The 14762-nt window shown below is 65.7% G+C and overlaps 1 protein-coding gene across 1 annotated transcript in view; it reads right to left on the reverse strand.

The window, feature by feature from the left end:
• Positions 1–315: 315 nt before the first annotated feature.
• The window catches only part of LOC123028753 (collagen alpha-1(I) chain-like), a 16214-nt gene continuing 1767 nt past the window's right edge, over positions 316–14762 (reverse strand). The window contains exons 2-9 of the mRNA XM_044440967.1: positions 14072–14463; positions 12610–12776; positions 9135–9259; positions 6591–7052; positions 5123–5590; positions 4044–4422; positions 1670–2441; positions 316–750 (exon numbers count right to left, since the gene is read on the reverse strand). Of these exons, the coding sequence (XP_044296902.1) occupies positions 316–750; positions 1670–2441; positions 4044–4422; positions 5123–5590; positions 6591–7052; positions 9135–9259; positions 12610–12776; positions 14072–14463 (3200 nt within the window). The remainder of the gene's footprint in view (positions 751–1669; positions 2442–4043; positions 4423–5122; positions 5591–6590; positions 7053–9134; positions 9260–12609; positions 12777–14071; positions 14464–14762) is intronic.

A 14762-nucleotide genomic window follows, 5' to 3' on the forward strand; every position in this document is an offset into this window, starting at 1 on the left:
GGCCAATTGGCCCTCCCCCCGTGGCCCTCCCTGGGCCCGCGCAGTGCCCCACAGGGCCGGGGGACCAGGACCGGGGCCCGCGGCTTCGCACTCGGCAGCGGGCTCTGCAGCAGCGTTTAACTGGGGATCTGGAACCAGCAGACCCTCCCCGGCCCAGCCGTGCCCCCGGTCCACGGGGGCCGCCCACAGAGCAGTTGAGGCCCCCCCTGGGCTCTGGCCCATCCATCGCCCGGAGGCTCCGCTGCAGCCACAGCATCCTGCGCTTCCCTGCCTGCATCCCCCAAGCCCCGCCACGGCTTCCCAAGGTGCCGCTCTTCACCAAGAATAATTGACGTTAATTAAAGAGGAGCGAAGAGTCATCTTGCTGGTGAGAATCCCAGGGGGGTTGTGCTTGCCGTTATCTACATATAGATTAGAAACTGTAATTGGACCCGAGGTGGGACCAGGCGGGATCTGGCGCCTTCCGCCCGGCTGGTCACCGTGAGTAACGGGCTGCAAGGCCCGCGCGGCACCGCTCTCCGCCAAAGGGCTCGGTCCCCCGGCCGTGCGGGCGCTGGAGGAGGCTGGCACGGGAGGCGAGCCCAGGGACACGACAGCGCCCCCTGCGGGCTGCCCGAGGGACTGCCTGTCAATTCGGGGCACAAAACATGGGCGCCTGAGCCGGCCTCCCAGCCGGACCTGCTCTGCGGGCCGACGTCTGTCAGCCACGAGCTGCTGCGGGCAGAGGCGGCCTCCCACCCCTCTCCTCCTCTGGGACGTGGGCAAGGAGAAAGTCGTGATCCCAGCTTGCTGCCAAGGACTGGGGAATTATGGGAGTTGTTGTCCCACGGAACTGGGGAGTGCCAAGTTGGGGAAGATTGGAGCAAGCTCTTTCTCGCACAAGACCCTGAGCCGGCTCTTCAGCTGTTGTGTCCGCCTCTGTTGCGGACGCACGATCTGGTTCTCCTGTGCCACAGCCTCCAGGTGGCGCTGCGGGATGGTGGAATAGCGCAAACGTGCAAAGTAAACAAAGGCGCTCCCTCGTGTTTGCGATTAAAAGCAGCTCTTCCGCGTGTGGTTTGAGTGCAGACCTGGGGCTGGAGGGCCGCGAAGTTCTCGAAGGACCCTTGCGAGCAGGGAACCGCGTGGGAACCGCGTGCCTCCCGAGGACAGCCTGAAACCGGTGGGGTTCCTTGTCCTGCCCCACGTGATGCGAGGAGAACGTTGACTCTGAATGAACGAAGGGGTGGCATCCCAGCGCCCGGCATCGCGCAGATGCACGGAGGCTGCGGCAGGACGCGGCTCGAAGCGGTCCCCGGTGTGGCCTGCGCTTGGGTCGGCCAGGAGGGTCTCCATGGCCCCCCGTTCCGGGGCCTCTTTCCTCCATGCCGGTCACGCTCCGGCCCAGCGTTCTCGCCACGCTGCAGTGCTGTCCTCAAGGGGCATCTCAAGTTCCCCCGAAGGATCTGTTTAAGCCGCAGCGGCCTAGTTGTTCCCCGCAGCCCTGCAGTGGAGCCCGGTCCACACTCTGGGGAAGGTTCCTTTGACATCGCAAGGCTAGCCAAATAATACGTAGAGCAAAAGGAAGAAAGAAGCTTTAAAAGCGCGTTCGTGTACGTGCCGCCTTTCCCCGGAGAGCCTGCCCTGAGGCAGCGGACGCTGCAGAAGCGCAGCCGGCCGTGGCACCGACCGGTTCCCCTGCAGCACCGACGGGCAGCTCCGGGACCGGAGAGGCGGCGCTGTATTGCCCGCCGGGGCCGGCGTCGCAGGCCCAGCCTGCCGTTGCCGTAGGAAGCCCCTCTGGATCGCTCTTCGAGGCCGTGCTCACGAAAGCGTCGTCCACCCGGCATCTGGGGCTCCCCAGCTCCCCAACTGGCCGGGCGCCCTCACCGCAGGAACAAGGACGGGGGGCCTGGGGAACGCCCGGCCAGGCCAGCCCTGCTGCGGGAGCGTCGGCTTCCTCCGCCCCCGAGACCGTCCACCGGGTGTCCCCCTTGGCCTTCGCTGGAGACGGGCGGGCAGCTCCTCGGCGAGGCAGGCGCAGGTCGTGGGCTGCGGTCTGCTCCTGCGCCCGGCCTGGCTCACCTCTCGCAGGCGGCGGCAGGCGGCCTGTCCCCTCCCACAAAGCAGCTGGCCCCAGGTGCCTGCTGTGGCGTGGGGTGGGGTGGGGTGGGCTGCGCTGCGCTGGGGGGTCGGCCTGGACCGATGGCCGGCCTGCACACCGGTCCCACGCATGGCAACCGCGCTCCACCTCTGTTCCTTCCTCGCGGACGCGGCTCTGTGTACACGCGGAGCGAAGAACACACCCGAGGCAGGAGCGTGGAAGTGCGACGTTGCCAGGGGCCTCACAAAAGAGGAGCCACCGGCCAAGCAGGGCTCGGTTGGAAGGGGGCGCCTGGAGGTCCGTGGCCTGTTGCCTTACAGGAGGGGGGCGTCGATCCCCCGGTTTGGTGCCCCCGGGCCTTTTGCCGTGGAGAGGGTGCCGAGAAGCCGTTTACGCGAACCGTCAGTTAAATAACTTTAAAAGAAGCATTAGCTGCATTGCAGCACCAATAATTAGCTGAAGGCTGAATTAAGCAATCTCTGATTAAAGAGATGATTCAGCATCCGGCAAACAGGGCGCAAAAGGGGCTGTTCGACAAGACGCCCCCCAAGACCCGTCGCGCGATCGATCGGCGGTGCCAGAGCGAGGGGCGCGCGCATCTCTGTGTGCCCCGGGGCTGGGGCAAGGGGCCCGGGTCTTGCAGCGCAGAGCAGTCGGGCAAAAGATTAGAATGCCTGAGTAGCAGCGGCAGAAAGGGGCTCCAGTGCCGAAAGGCGAATCCCCAGCAACGCGCTGGAGCCCCCACCCCGTGCTCTTCTGCCCAGCTCCCTCTGCCTGGGGGGGGGGGGGGGCGGGCCGAAGGCACCCAGGCATCCGCTGTGCAGAGATGGCGCATCTTGCCCCCTGCGCTTGCCCCGAAGCCGGCCCCGCTTCCCTCCTCGGGTTGCAGCGCAGGGGTCCGTGGGAGGGTCGCCTCGTGAGCCCAGAGACACCCCAGCGGCAGCCGGGACTCCACGAGGCGCGGCCACCCCGATCGGATGTGCGTCACGTCACCAGAAGGATCCGCGTGCTCGGCTGTATTTCACCCGCATCGTAATCTAGGCACAATTCAGTGCGTCTCGTGAGCATGCATTATGCACGGCGGCAGAGATATGGTGCCATAAATGTGCTGCATCTCTTGTTTTAAAAATTGCCAAAGTGTTCTCCTGCTATTGAAACAATTCAAGTGCCATGGCCATTACTGTAAATAGTGGATTAGGAAGAAGATGCGAGGGAGCCGGTCCGGGGCCTTCCAATTAATATTTTAGATAAACATGACATTTCCGGGCTCCTTCCTAATTCAACTTCTTCATCTCTCCCTGACACCCCCAGCTGAGGGGGCCACCGAGGACGGTCACTGTGGCACGGAAGACTCTCGCCCCAGTGGAGGGAGGAGACTGACAGCCGCAACCGAGGACCCTTCGGGGCCGGGCGTGATGCTTGGAGGAGCCGGGAAAGTTGTTCGAACTTTGTGCGCTCCATTCAGCTCCCTCCTGGACCGCTTGTCCCAAGATTCCCTAATGCGATTCCCCAGGGAAAGGCTGCTCCGGGAGGCGTGTCAGTCTGATGCATCCGCACCGGGCTGCCTGGGTCCTGCCGCTTTCTTTCGGGGCGAGGAGGGAACATTCCCCGTGCAAATGCCCTCGAGTAGATCAAGTGGGGTGGCCAGGAGAGGAGGGGGCGGCCGGTTTGCCGAAGGAGCAGATCGTTTCCTGAGCGGGCAGGCAGTGAAACTCCTGGGCTGGCGCCGGCCTCTGCGTCTGGGAGGAGTGGGACTCGGTCGGCCCGGGCGCTCCCCGGCACGGCGCTCCCCACACTACGGTCCCTGCTGTGGGCAGAGAACCTGACAGACCGTCCCAGCACGATCCGAGCCGTGCCCTCCGAGTGTCCCAGCGCTGCATTCCCGGCTTCGGGATGCTCCGGACCCCCTTCCCTTTCCCAGAGAGGACGACGCTCCTTTCCTACTCCTGAGAAGGCTCACTGTCGGAGCGTGGGGACGCAAGCGCTGCAGCCGGGCCCAGCTCCTCTTGTGCTGCTACGCCAGCTGCCTCCTGGCAGGAAGACGGCATCCCCGGAGCCGCGGGTCACGCAGCACTGCGATGGAGAGGCTCGCCGGGGCAGCTGGGCGCCTGCCTGGGGGCTGCGGGGCTGCCAGCCCCATCGCGCCTGCGGGGGCCTCCAGCCTCCGGAGGGGCTGGCGAGCGGGAGTGGCGAGGGCAGGGATCGTGCAGAGGCTTGGCAGGCAGACTCTTCCGCAGACCGGCCGGGCACGGTGCTGCGGGGGGGAGCTTTGCTCGCTTCCCGCCAGCAGGAGTCTTTCTCGGCGTGGCGCTGCCTGCTGGCACGGCGTGTGGGAATCCCTGCCTCAGACAGCGACACGCCTGCTCAGCTGCGGCGGCTGCCCAAGGCGCCCGGCCTCACCTCTCCGGAGCGCAGCCTCGCTGGGCGAGCCAGGCCCAGCCGCCGAGGTCTGGGTCGTCCGGGCGCCCCGCACGTGCCGCTCAGAGCTGGAGGAGGCCAGCCCCGCGGCCGGGGAGCCAGACGGAGGCCGGGGCAGCTCTGGGCAACCCGACGATCCTCGCAGCGAGTTTGGCCCCCGCGGCTCCTGCCAAGAACCGGCTCTCGTGACTCCGAGCACCTCTGCTGGCGGGGAAGCCCCCGGCCCCATGCCCACCCTCCACTCCAGATCTTATAGAAAGCGTCGGCTGCCCCCTCCTGAATCTCGCTAAATGATTTGTCTTTTAAGTATTGCAATGGCAGTATTTTTTTCTCTCTTAGAAAAAGCCAAACACTGTTTTATGCAGGAACGCAAAAATTATTACACGTAATTAGAGTCATTTCGATTCCAATCTCCGCTTGTGCCTGACATATTTTGCATTCTTTGCTGGCATATAACAAGTCAGCTCATAAAAATGCAGTCAGCTTGTGAGTGCCGTGCGGCTCGGGCGAGATCGGAGGTTGTCTAAACTAGCGTGAAAACTGCTTCTGCTTTGGAGCGGGGCGTGGGGGGAGACGCGGCGTAAATTTATTTTGTCTCATTAGGGAGAAAGGCAGAAGCACCGCGCTGCATTCCAATCAAGGCGCCGTGGCCGTCGCCCGGCACGCGTGGCTCGGCCTCCTCCGCGGAGCCACACGCCAGAGAGCGGCCGCCGCGGGCGAAGGGAACGGGGCCCGGGCGCCACTTGCGCGGACCACGCCGGGCCCCGGGGGATGCGTCCGCCCGGAGGGAGCCCGCGTCCTCTGTGCCCGCTGCTCCCAGCACCCAGGGGGCCAGTCCGGCCAGGCGGCCCCCTGCCTGCCCGCCACAGCGGCTCCGGGGCAGTTCTCCTCCCTGCCGGGGGCCGAGCAGAGACGCCGAGTCTGTCCCCCATTCCTTGGGCCTCCCTGGCACCTCGCCCCCCCGCCCCATCAGTGGGCAGTTTCCTGGCCGCTGCCTCCGGAGCAGGCGCGATCGTCCGCCCGGGCCGGCCGAGAGGCCGCGGTCCTTGCGGCGTGGCGAGCAGAGGGCGGGCTGCTGTGCAGCAAGCCCTGTGGGGCAAGGAAGGGCAGGGCGCTGCCTCGGGGGGCCTCAGGCCTGACCCTGGCCCTGGCCCTGCGCAGCAGCCGGGTGCAGAGGAGGGAGCCGCGCTTGCCTCGTCCCAGGAAATATGGGGCAGCCGCACACGCCCCTCGGCCGCTGCCAGAGACGCCTTTTGAAAGCGCGCGTGGGGATTCGCACGCACGTTTGCACGCAGCTCCCCTCAAATTTTGCAGTGAGTTTCCTGAATACTTTTCCGAGGACCACTTTCAGCAATGCAGGCATCTGACCGCAGACCCCTGCAAAATCCAGAGACGGGCGCATCTGAAGGGAAGAGGGAGTTTGCACCAAGAGAACAACATTCGGCATGTTTGCGTTAAAATGTGAGCTGGACCATTTCCTTCCCATTCCCGGGAGGGGGTGGGGGGCTAAGCAGCCCACAGTGATGGCAAGTCAGAAGATGTGACGGAGAGATCCGATTAGCGTGCGGATGAACTCCAGATGCTGCCTGAGCGGGGGCAGAGAGCCCAGGAGGGCGGTGGGGGGGGTGTCCCTGCAGCCATGGCGAGCGGAGGTGCCCAGCGCCGCCTCTCGGGTGGGGGGGACACTGTGGCCCAGGCTCCACAGTGGCCAGGCTAATGGGAATTGGCTTTCTGGGGCTGGGGGCTGGCCCAGAGCACGCGGTCTTTGCCCGACTCGCCCAGAGACGCTCCCGCATTCCAGGCGGCCAGACAGGTTCCCAAGGAAGAGATCGGCAGGTGCCCCGCTCCCCCGCAGGGCGATCCGTCCTTTCATTCGCCTTCGGCTGGGCCTCCGTGGCTGCGGCCGCCTCCCGGAGGGGCTCGCCTGCCCTTCTGCCTTCTCCCGTTACCCCTGGGCTCCCTCTCGCCTGGCCCTTTGCACGCTTTTACTCTGCGCCGCTCAAGATCGAACTCTGGGCATGCAATTGGCCCGATCCGTTGCAGGGAGAGGCGGGCTGGGCTGGGCTGGGCTGGGCTGGGGGTGGCCCACCTGGCAGAAGGCCCGTGGCTGCAGGGTTGTCGCAGCGCAGCCAGGAAGGGCCCGTCTCGCCGGCCTCGGAGCTTGCCTCTCTGAACCTGGGGACCGAAAGCCGGCATCTGCTTTCCGTGGAGGCGCTGCCCCCACGAGAGCCCTGCCGGATGGGGCCAGGTGGGGCCCCACAGGCCTCCAGCAGGGCGGAGGCGGCCGGGTGCCCACGGGACGAAGCCCCAGGCGGTGCAGGCACGGTGGAACGGGTGCCGCGCTGGCCCGGACGTCTCCTCCGTTTGGCCCGCCCGAGAGGGGCTGCTCCAGGAAGTTGGTCAAGTTGGTCGGGGCAGCTGAGTGGGGTCTCCTGGAGGGCAGGGGGTGCTCCAGGCAGGGGATTGGCCGCCTCCCCTGGCTGGATGCGGGTTCTGCCAGCTGGAGTTGCCGCCACCGCCGCTCCGGGAAGCGGCTTCTCCGGGGATCCTCCTGCCACGTCGCCGTGTCACCCGGGAGGCAGAGAGAGGGGAGAGCCGCTCTCATTTTTCAGCTGCAGCAATTTTACGTGCAATTAAGTTAATTAATTGCATATCTCAGTGCTGGAATGGAGACACACGATCTGCAGAGACCCTCCCAACGGACATCCATCTCCCCAGCGTGTGGAGGCCTGGCCCTCCGGAGAGGCTGTGCCACGGCTCGGACCAGCTGCTCAGCAGCCCCCCCTCCCCGGGGCCTCCCAAGTCTGCCTGGTGCCCCCGGGGGCAAGCACGGAACGGGCCTGCCTTTGGGCTCAGCGTGTGACCTCCCAGGAGGGGGGCAGCTGACCCCCAGTGCCTCTCGCGTTCCTATGATCCCCTGGCGGGGCCCCCACCCTCGGGAGCCTCGCTCGCTCTGAGCCGGTTCTGCTGGCCAGGGGGAAAGCAGGCTTCTGGGACAGGCCCTCTGCGGCAGGAGCGAAAGGCCGGAGGCGCCCCCCCCCAGGGCAGATGCGGCTGCTGCCCTCCCCGGACCGCCCAGCCAGAGCCTGCAGGGCGGGAGACGTGCCTGCCAGCCGAGCGGGGCCGGCCCTCGCCCCCTTGCCCGCCACTGATGCCTTACTTGGGGGGGGTGCTGTGTTGATTTTGCAAAGCCATCTCAGAGCAAGCTGCCGAAGGGAGCATCCTGGACGGACGGACGCCTCACCTCGAGGAAACCCGAGACGGCCGGGGGCAGGGGTGAGAGGCGACCCGCATGTCAGAAGGCTGGCTTCGCAATGGGTCAACGGATCCAGTTGCCGGGTCCCGACTCTCGTCACTCCGTGCCCCCCCCGGGGCCTCCCCGGCAGGCAGGGCTGGGGCCGATATGAGTCACGGCTGCTGCGTCCGTGCAGGAGCCCCGCGGAGCGTGGCGGCCGGCCGGCCAGGGAGCGGATCCATGAAGACCGGCCGCAGAGCCAGCTGGCAGGGGACGGGCAGAGCCCTGCTGGCATGGCAGGGAGGCCCGCGAGTCCGGGCACCTCGGGGCCACGCGGGCATCTGCCTCGGGGAGCGGGCCGGTGCCTGGAGCCTCTCGCCCGGAGGAGGGAGGGCCAGTGCGTGACGTGGGTGCGTGGCACTGCGGAGGAGTGCAGGCCAGGCATCCCAGGGCCGAATTCGGCGCTGCAGGACTTCCCGGTGAGCCCCTTGCGGCTCCGCCTCCGCTCTGGCGTGAGGGCACAGGCGCACGCGGGTGGGCCGTGCCGCAGGCGCGGAGGAGCAGCTCCTTCCTCGGACGGCCCTCGGCCTCGTGCGCTGCTGAGCGGCGGACCCAGACGGGGGCTGTGGCGCTGCCCGGGAGAGACGTGCGGTGCCACGACACAGCGGCCACCCAGGCGCTCCCGTGGCCCCTCAGCGGGCTGCCGGCTCGTGCCTTGTCAGCTCGCCCGCCCGGTTTTCTCTTCCTTCTCGCGCGAACATTTCCCCGGCTTTCCGTGCGCTTCCCCCAGCGCATCCATCGGCTGTGCACATGCTTCAAATCGCGCTGCATGTTTGGAAATGTGCGGACTTGAAGGGCTTCCGTTCTGGGGTACCGGAATTCGCCACGCTCGGCTGCGGGCAGGCCAGGAGGAAATGCTCAGGCTGCCCCCCCTGGCCTGAGCAGGTGCTTCCCACTGATCCCCCAGCCTGGATGGGGTAGAGAAGCCCCCTTTGCCTGCTGAAGTGCAGCCTGCCTTGCCGCGGAGCCAAACCAAGCCGTGTGCGGAGGCTTTCCGCAGAGAGCCAGCCAGCCAGCCAGCGGAGAGGCCCCGAGAAGCAGCTGCCGGAGCCGCCGCCTGCGTCCAGCCGCCCACCTGAGCTCGGGCCTGCCGGGTTCTGCTGATCACGATGGCCTCGGGCAGCCCTGGAGGCGGGAACCGTCTAATTTGGCCGGCCCCGGGATCCTCCGCCAATTAGCCTCGCGTCCGCGGGCCTGGCCAGGGCTGCCCTTTGCCTCCGAAGGAATCTCAACGAGCTGCACCCCCGCCCCCCGGCCCCGAGAGACAGGCTGTGCTCGTTTCCACTGCCCAGCCAGCCCCCCCCCCACCCTGTGGACAGCCTCCTGCTGCCCCCGCACCTCTGGGGCGGCCAGACACCTGCACGCCGTAATCAGATCCGATCCCTTCACGGCGGATAATGCTTGCCGGGAAGGATGTCACCGCGGGCCTTTCATCTTGCTCCAGAGCTGCCGAGCCGGGGGCACTGCCGCGGGCCGGAGCAGCTCAGGTTAATGGGCTCGTTGGCAGCACGGCCGTTCCGCTCCCCTCGCGGAGGACGTGCTCTGGGGCCCCGGCTGGGGGCCCTCCGAGATGCCAGGACCGCCGAGGCGCCTTGCCCGGCCCGCTGCTCCCGGCTGGAGGGTGCGGTGCTGGCAGAGAGCCCCTTTCCGCCCGCCGCCCACATCCAGTCCAGGGCGGCAGTGCGAGCCCCCTCCTCCTGTCTCTCCGTCCTTGGCCCCGGTTCTGCCCCCGCGCATGAGCCAGGGAAGCCTGCCCAGGCCGGGCCCCCGCAGGGCCCCCCCACCCGCAGGAACACCCTCTGCGCCTCGGAGGGTGCCGGGAAGGGGCGGGCTGGGCTGGGCTGGGCTGGGCTGGGGCCGGACACACCTGCAGGTGTGCAGCAGGTGGGGCAGATCCCACGGCTCACGTTGCCTCCAGAGGCCCCCCTGCCCGGCTCTGGGGACTGCCTCTGCCCCCAAAGCCTCCCCCCCGCCCCCAGGAAGCAGCCCCAGGAGCACGGACCTTGTTTGGTGGGTGATGCCAAGGGGGAAGGAGCCGCACCGTTGGCACTGTCTGGCCCGGCCCGGCCGTTCCCTCCTCTCCTCACTCGCTCCCCCTCCAGGACTCCTTCCTCAGCCTCAAGGAGGCTCTTTAAAGTTATGAAGAGTGTATGCTTAATTATATTTGCATATGAAAAATTGGGTCTAATTAGTGTGATTGATTATTATTTTAACCTTAACGACATTTTGAGTATCTGTCCCTCCCTAATAGCAAAAGTATCACTAATAAATCAAGGCCTTCAAATGGCAGTGGTCGATTGAGCTGCCTTACGAAATATATTTTATTAATATACCAGAATGTATTGAATCTGAAACAAGTCAAACAACTGCTCATTTATTAAACCGTTTAAATGTCAGCTTTATACAGGCATAATATTGCAGGAAATATGTTCCTGTGGAAGACATCTGCAGACCAACCAGACTCAAAATATTAGTTATTTCGCTCAAATATATGAAGGAAATAAAAATTCAATTATGTAATTTATGGCACTAAATAAATTTATATCGGCTAACATAAATGTTTTGAATTAGCAGGCATACTTTTCTCGCAAAGTTTCCTGCGCTCCGGCAGTGGCTCTCCAGCCGGAACCTGCAGCCCGGAGTGGGGGCGCGGGGGGGGCAGGAGTGGCCCCGGACCACTGCGCCAGGTGGCCCCCCACAGGTCCAGCCGGGGGCCCGCGGCGCGTTGCTGGGCCGGCCCTTCGGCCATCGCTAGAAGTCGGGGTAGGTCACATGGCAGTAAATTGAATCAGACGGAGGATGATTAGCAAAGTGAGGCAAGAAATCATTAGATTACGCCGCCGTGCCAGGCCCGCTGCTGATCTGTCACAAATTTGGGCTCCTAACGAGCTCCGAGCTAATGCGCCTGGTCAAAATAGCTCCTGTCGTTCAGCTCCAAGAAGAGGCATCTCTGCCCTCGCCGCTTCCCACCCACAAGCCTTCAGCGCAGTTTGGCGGGGGCAGTTAACAAGCTGCAAGGTCCAGATGGCCCCACCAAACGTGGACAGCCGGGGGGGGTCACACATCCTCTGCGTGGGTGCCGGGAACCGAGGACTCGTGGCCTGCAGCCTGGCCGCTGGACCGCTGGCGGCGCTCTCCTGCCCGGGCGCAGGGCCCCGGCCCCGTGCCGGAGAACCAAGGCGCGACCAGTTCTGGGTGGGGCTGCAGGCCCCCCAAAGGTGCGGCATCCGGCCTGGGGGCCCCAGAGCCGCCGTGCCCCCTTGAGGCTTGCGGGCCCTCGGCGGCGTGCGTGCCCTTCCCTGCCCGCTGCCCTTTCCCTCACCAAGAGGGCGGCCTCTCGCAGGCCGCTGTGCGCCCAGCCCGGGGAGGGGGGCCTTTCCCAGGAGGGGGGGCTCGCTCTGCCAGTGCCCTGCTTCGCATGCAGAGGCCCCCTGCAGCCCACGGCATCTCCAGGGGCCGCTGCGAAGGGGCCGGCCTCGTGCAAGCGACCCTTTCCCTCCCCCTTTCCTCAGCGTCCGCATCCTTGGAGTCTCTGCCTCTTTTCTCCTCTTCCCCGTGCCAATTCCCGGGGGGGGGGGAGAATCCTGAGGAATCCCACAGTTCTCAGCCTCAGCTGGGGCTCAGGGGGAGGCAAAGCCAGGACATTCCATTCCCAGTGCCCCCCCGCCCCCCCCCAGGACCTCTTGCACCTGGGATACCCTGGCAGGTGGTGAATTATTTGGCCTCCTGAACTAAGGTGAGAGGCAACCTGTGAAAACTGCCCGGTGGGCAGAGCGCGGGGTCGGGCAGGGACACGGGGCACCGCCACGCGCTCGGGAGGCAGCCCTGCTTGTGGCGCTTTTGGGCTGTGCCCCCCCAGCCCCCCTTCTTGCCCAGGGATCACATACGCTTGAATTCCATCTATCTGCTCAAAAATAAAAATGGGCATCAGAGTTTCTGGGCCAGCAAATTACACCCGAAGGAGCCCCGGAAGAGAAATCGGGAAAGTCTCGACATGTGGCCAATCCACGGCCCCCTCAGCTGCCCGCCGGGTCCGGCTCGTCCCACTGCTTCTCCTCCTCCAGGCCGGAGAAGCGGAAAGGCCACGGGTGGCGGTGGGAGCGGCTTTCACCGCTCCACCTGCAGCCTCCTCCCCACTGTTCTGGGACACCTTTGTGGAAGAAGGCGAGTTAGCGCATCAGCTCCTCATTTTTAACCTTGCGCGCGTCGCCCATTTTTAAAAGACTCGCTCCGGAGGTGGCCGCCTCCATCATCGCCCCTCCAGCTCCGTGCCGCGCTCGCGGCTGGGGACCATCCGTCAGCCATCAGGCGTCGTCAACTGCGCCTCTCTCTCGCCATGAATTATGCAGGAAGGAGTGCAGTCCCTTCGCGGCACCAGCGCAAGCAGGAGAAGCCCTGCTCTGTTTTGATCGAACGCCTGGAAAATCCTCCCGATGCTTGACGCTCGCTCGTCTCCAGAACTGCTCCCCACGTTAGCCACAAGGAATCCTTTCTGATTCCCCGCCTTGTTTCTGGCTTCCCCTCCTTCCCTCGGAGATGCTTCAATTAGTGCCGCTTCCTTCCCGCCTCCGACTCGTCCCTTCCCTTCAGGATCGTTGCAGAGGCTGGGAAGAGGCATCACTCCTTGTCTCCGTCTCCGGAGGGATCGCGTGCCGGCGCCGCATCCGAGCCAAGGCCCCTCGTGGGTCAGCCATCTTTGCATGGCCGCCTCTCGGGAGGGAGTGGGCCCGGTGCTGAGTCAGGCCTTCTCCGCTGACAGGAGCCGTGTCAACAGTAATCCGTACACGGCTTCGTAACCCGGGGTGCCCCTCACGCCAACCTCTGTGCGGGGTTGATGGCCATGCGCTCCGGAAAGAGCAGCTGCCACCCGAGCGTCTGCTCTGCAGGCCGGCGTGACGTTCCGGCGCCCGCTTCCAAATGGCTGCAGCGATGGGCCAGCTGCGTCGGAGACGGCCCTGCCCTGGGGATGCTTCCACGCGCCTGGAATAAGATGTGCCGTTTTCAGAGTGCTTCGCCACATGTCTGAAGCGGGGCAGAGAAGGGAAAGGGGCAGCCAGGGCGGCGTGCCGGCGGAGACGCTGCGGACAAGGCGATCTCGGCGGCCCGCGCTCCTTCATGCGCCGCCTCCCTTGGCAAGGAAGCGCGTGCCCCGGCAGGATGCCGGCTAGGTGCGGAGCCCTCTGCAGAGGCAGGGAGCCCCCGCGTCCTCCTCCGGGGCTCTTCCCTTGGAGATGCGCGAGCACGGGGAAAGCAGCTCCTCGCCCGAAGGAGCACGATGGACGCCGGCTCATCTCCAGGAAGGAAGACTTCGCAGGGTGTGGAAGCTGGGCGCCATTTCCGTTTGCCCCCCCACGGCCCCCCCGCTCTCCTGGCTGGGACCACTCCGGGAAGGGCTTTCTCGCCAGTGCGGTGAGCGTGGTCCTGCATCCGGGGATTTATGGCCCGTCCAACGCCCGCCTTCCCTCCCTCGGCAGAGACAGATTGCTCTCCCCGCTGCAGCCGGAACCCTTCCCGGAGCCGAGGCGGCGGAGGCGGCTCGGCCTGAAGGACACACGGGGGGCAGCGGGGTCCCCCGAGCGGAGCCCTTCGTGGCTGAGGCCTTATCACTTTTATTCACGTAATAGAGATGGAGTCGCCAGGCCTCAGCGGCGCATCCATCTCGAGATTTATTAACCAATTTAAAATACTATTGTCTTTCACTTCAGTGTGAGATTGAGGTGTGTTGTCGAAGGAATATAAAGCTACAGTCGGCAGGCGCTGCTGCCAGACGCCGCTGCCTGCAACTCAATAGATATTCATGAACACTCCCGTATTTAGGGAAGGAAATAACTTAATGCCGACAGAGTCGATGGAATAATAGCCGTTTCCTCACTGACTTGCAGCCCTCGGAAAATGAGATCGCACCTGCCTTCATTTTTCTTGTCTTTTCCTGCGTTTCTTGCAGCAGAATGCGCCTCCGAACGGGATGCGCTGCGCATCGCTAATGAGCGGTGGGACGGGAGGCCAGCCGTCCTCCTCTGGGCTGGCAGGCGCAGGCGACGCCAGCCCCACCGGGAACGCCCCGCTCCCCCCGTGCCCAGGTAGGACCACCCCGTGCGTGCGCAGACCGCGGGCGTGCAGCCCTCCGCCTGCGCTCTGCCCCCCCCCACAAGCGGTGCACTCCACACAAAGCGACGCGTCCGCTGGCTGCGGCAGGGCTGGCCCTGCCTGAAGCCGGTTCGAGCCCCGGGACCGCTTGCCTGGAAGTGAAACGGGGCCACTGGGGCCAGGCCCACCGGACGAAAGGGCGAGCGCCTCTCTGCAGGCCCACCGGATGAAAGGGCGAGCGCCTCTCCCGCGGCGGGCTGGCCGGCCCTTTCACCCGCGGGGACCTGAGCCAGGCGGCTGCTCGGGGGAGCTTGGCGTTGGCGTGAAATTGTAGGGGCTGCACCGGGGACCTGCCCCAGCACCGTGGCGCTCTGGCATGTGCCGCCCACAGCAGCGCATGGGTGTGCAGGTGGTGTCCCCTGCAGCCGTCCCTCTGCTTGCGGCTCAGGCGGCCTTGACCGGCTCTGGCTGCTGGCCCGGCTACACTCCTGTCTGGACAGGGCCAGGGCCAGGGCCAGGGTCAGACGGACACCAAGACAGGCCACTGCAGCCCACAGGGTGGCTCCTCGGGTGCTGCGGCCTGTGCAGGAAGCGGCAGCCAGAGCGAGGACCTGCAGCAGCCGGTCGGAGCCCTCCCCACGGATCCTGGCCCACCGGCCCTGCGCCTGCCTGCTTCCCAGCCCGGTTCAAGGCCCATAAAACCCCACACGCTTCGGAGCCACAACGCCTGGCAGCCACGGAGCCTTCGGAGTGGCGCCACTGCCCGGGGGCCACGCAGGGAAGGGCTCCCAGTCCTCCCGGGCGGCTGCCACTTTGGGGAGGTCGTGCCGTGGCAACGGGAGGCTGGAGCTGAGCAGGCGCTGGGGGGCCGCGCAGGCT

Source organism: Varanus komodoensis, unplaced genomic scaffold, assembly GCF_004798865.1.
Source record: "Varanus komodoensis strain SLA01 unplaced genomic scaffold, ASM479886v1 scaffold38, whole genome shotgun sequence".
NCBI classification, from domain to species: domain Eukaryota; kingdom Metazoa; phylum Chordata; class Lepidosauria; order Squamata; family Varanidae; genus Varanus; species Varanus komodoensis.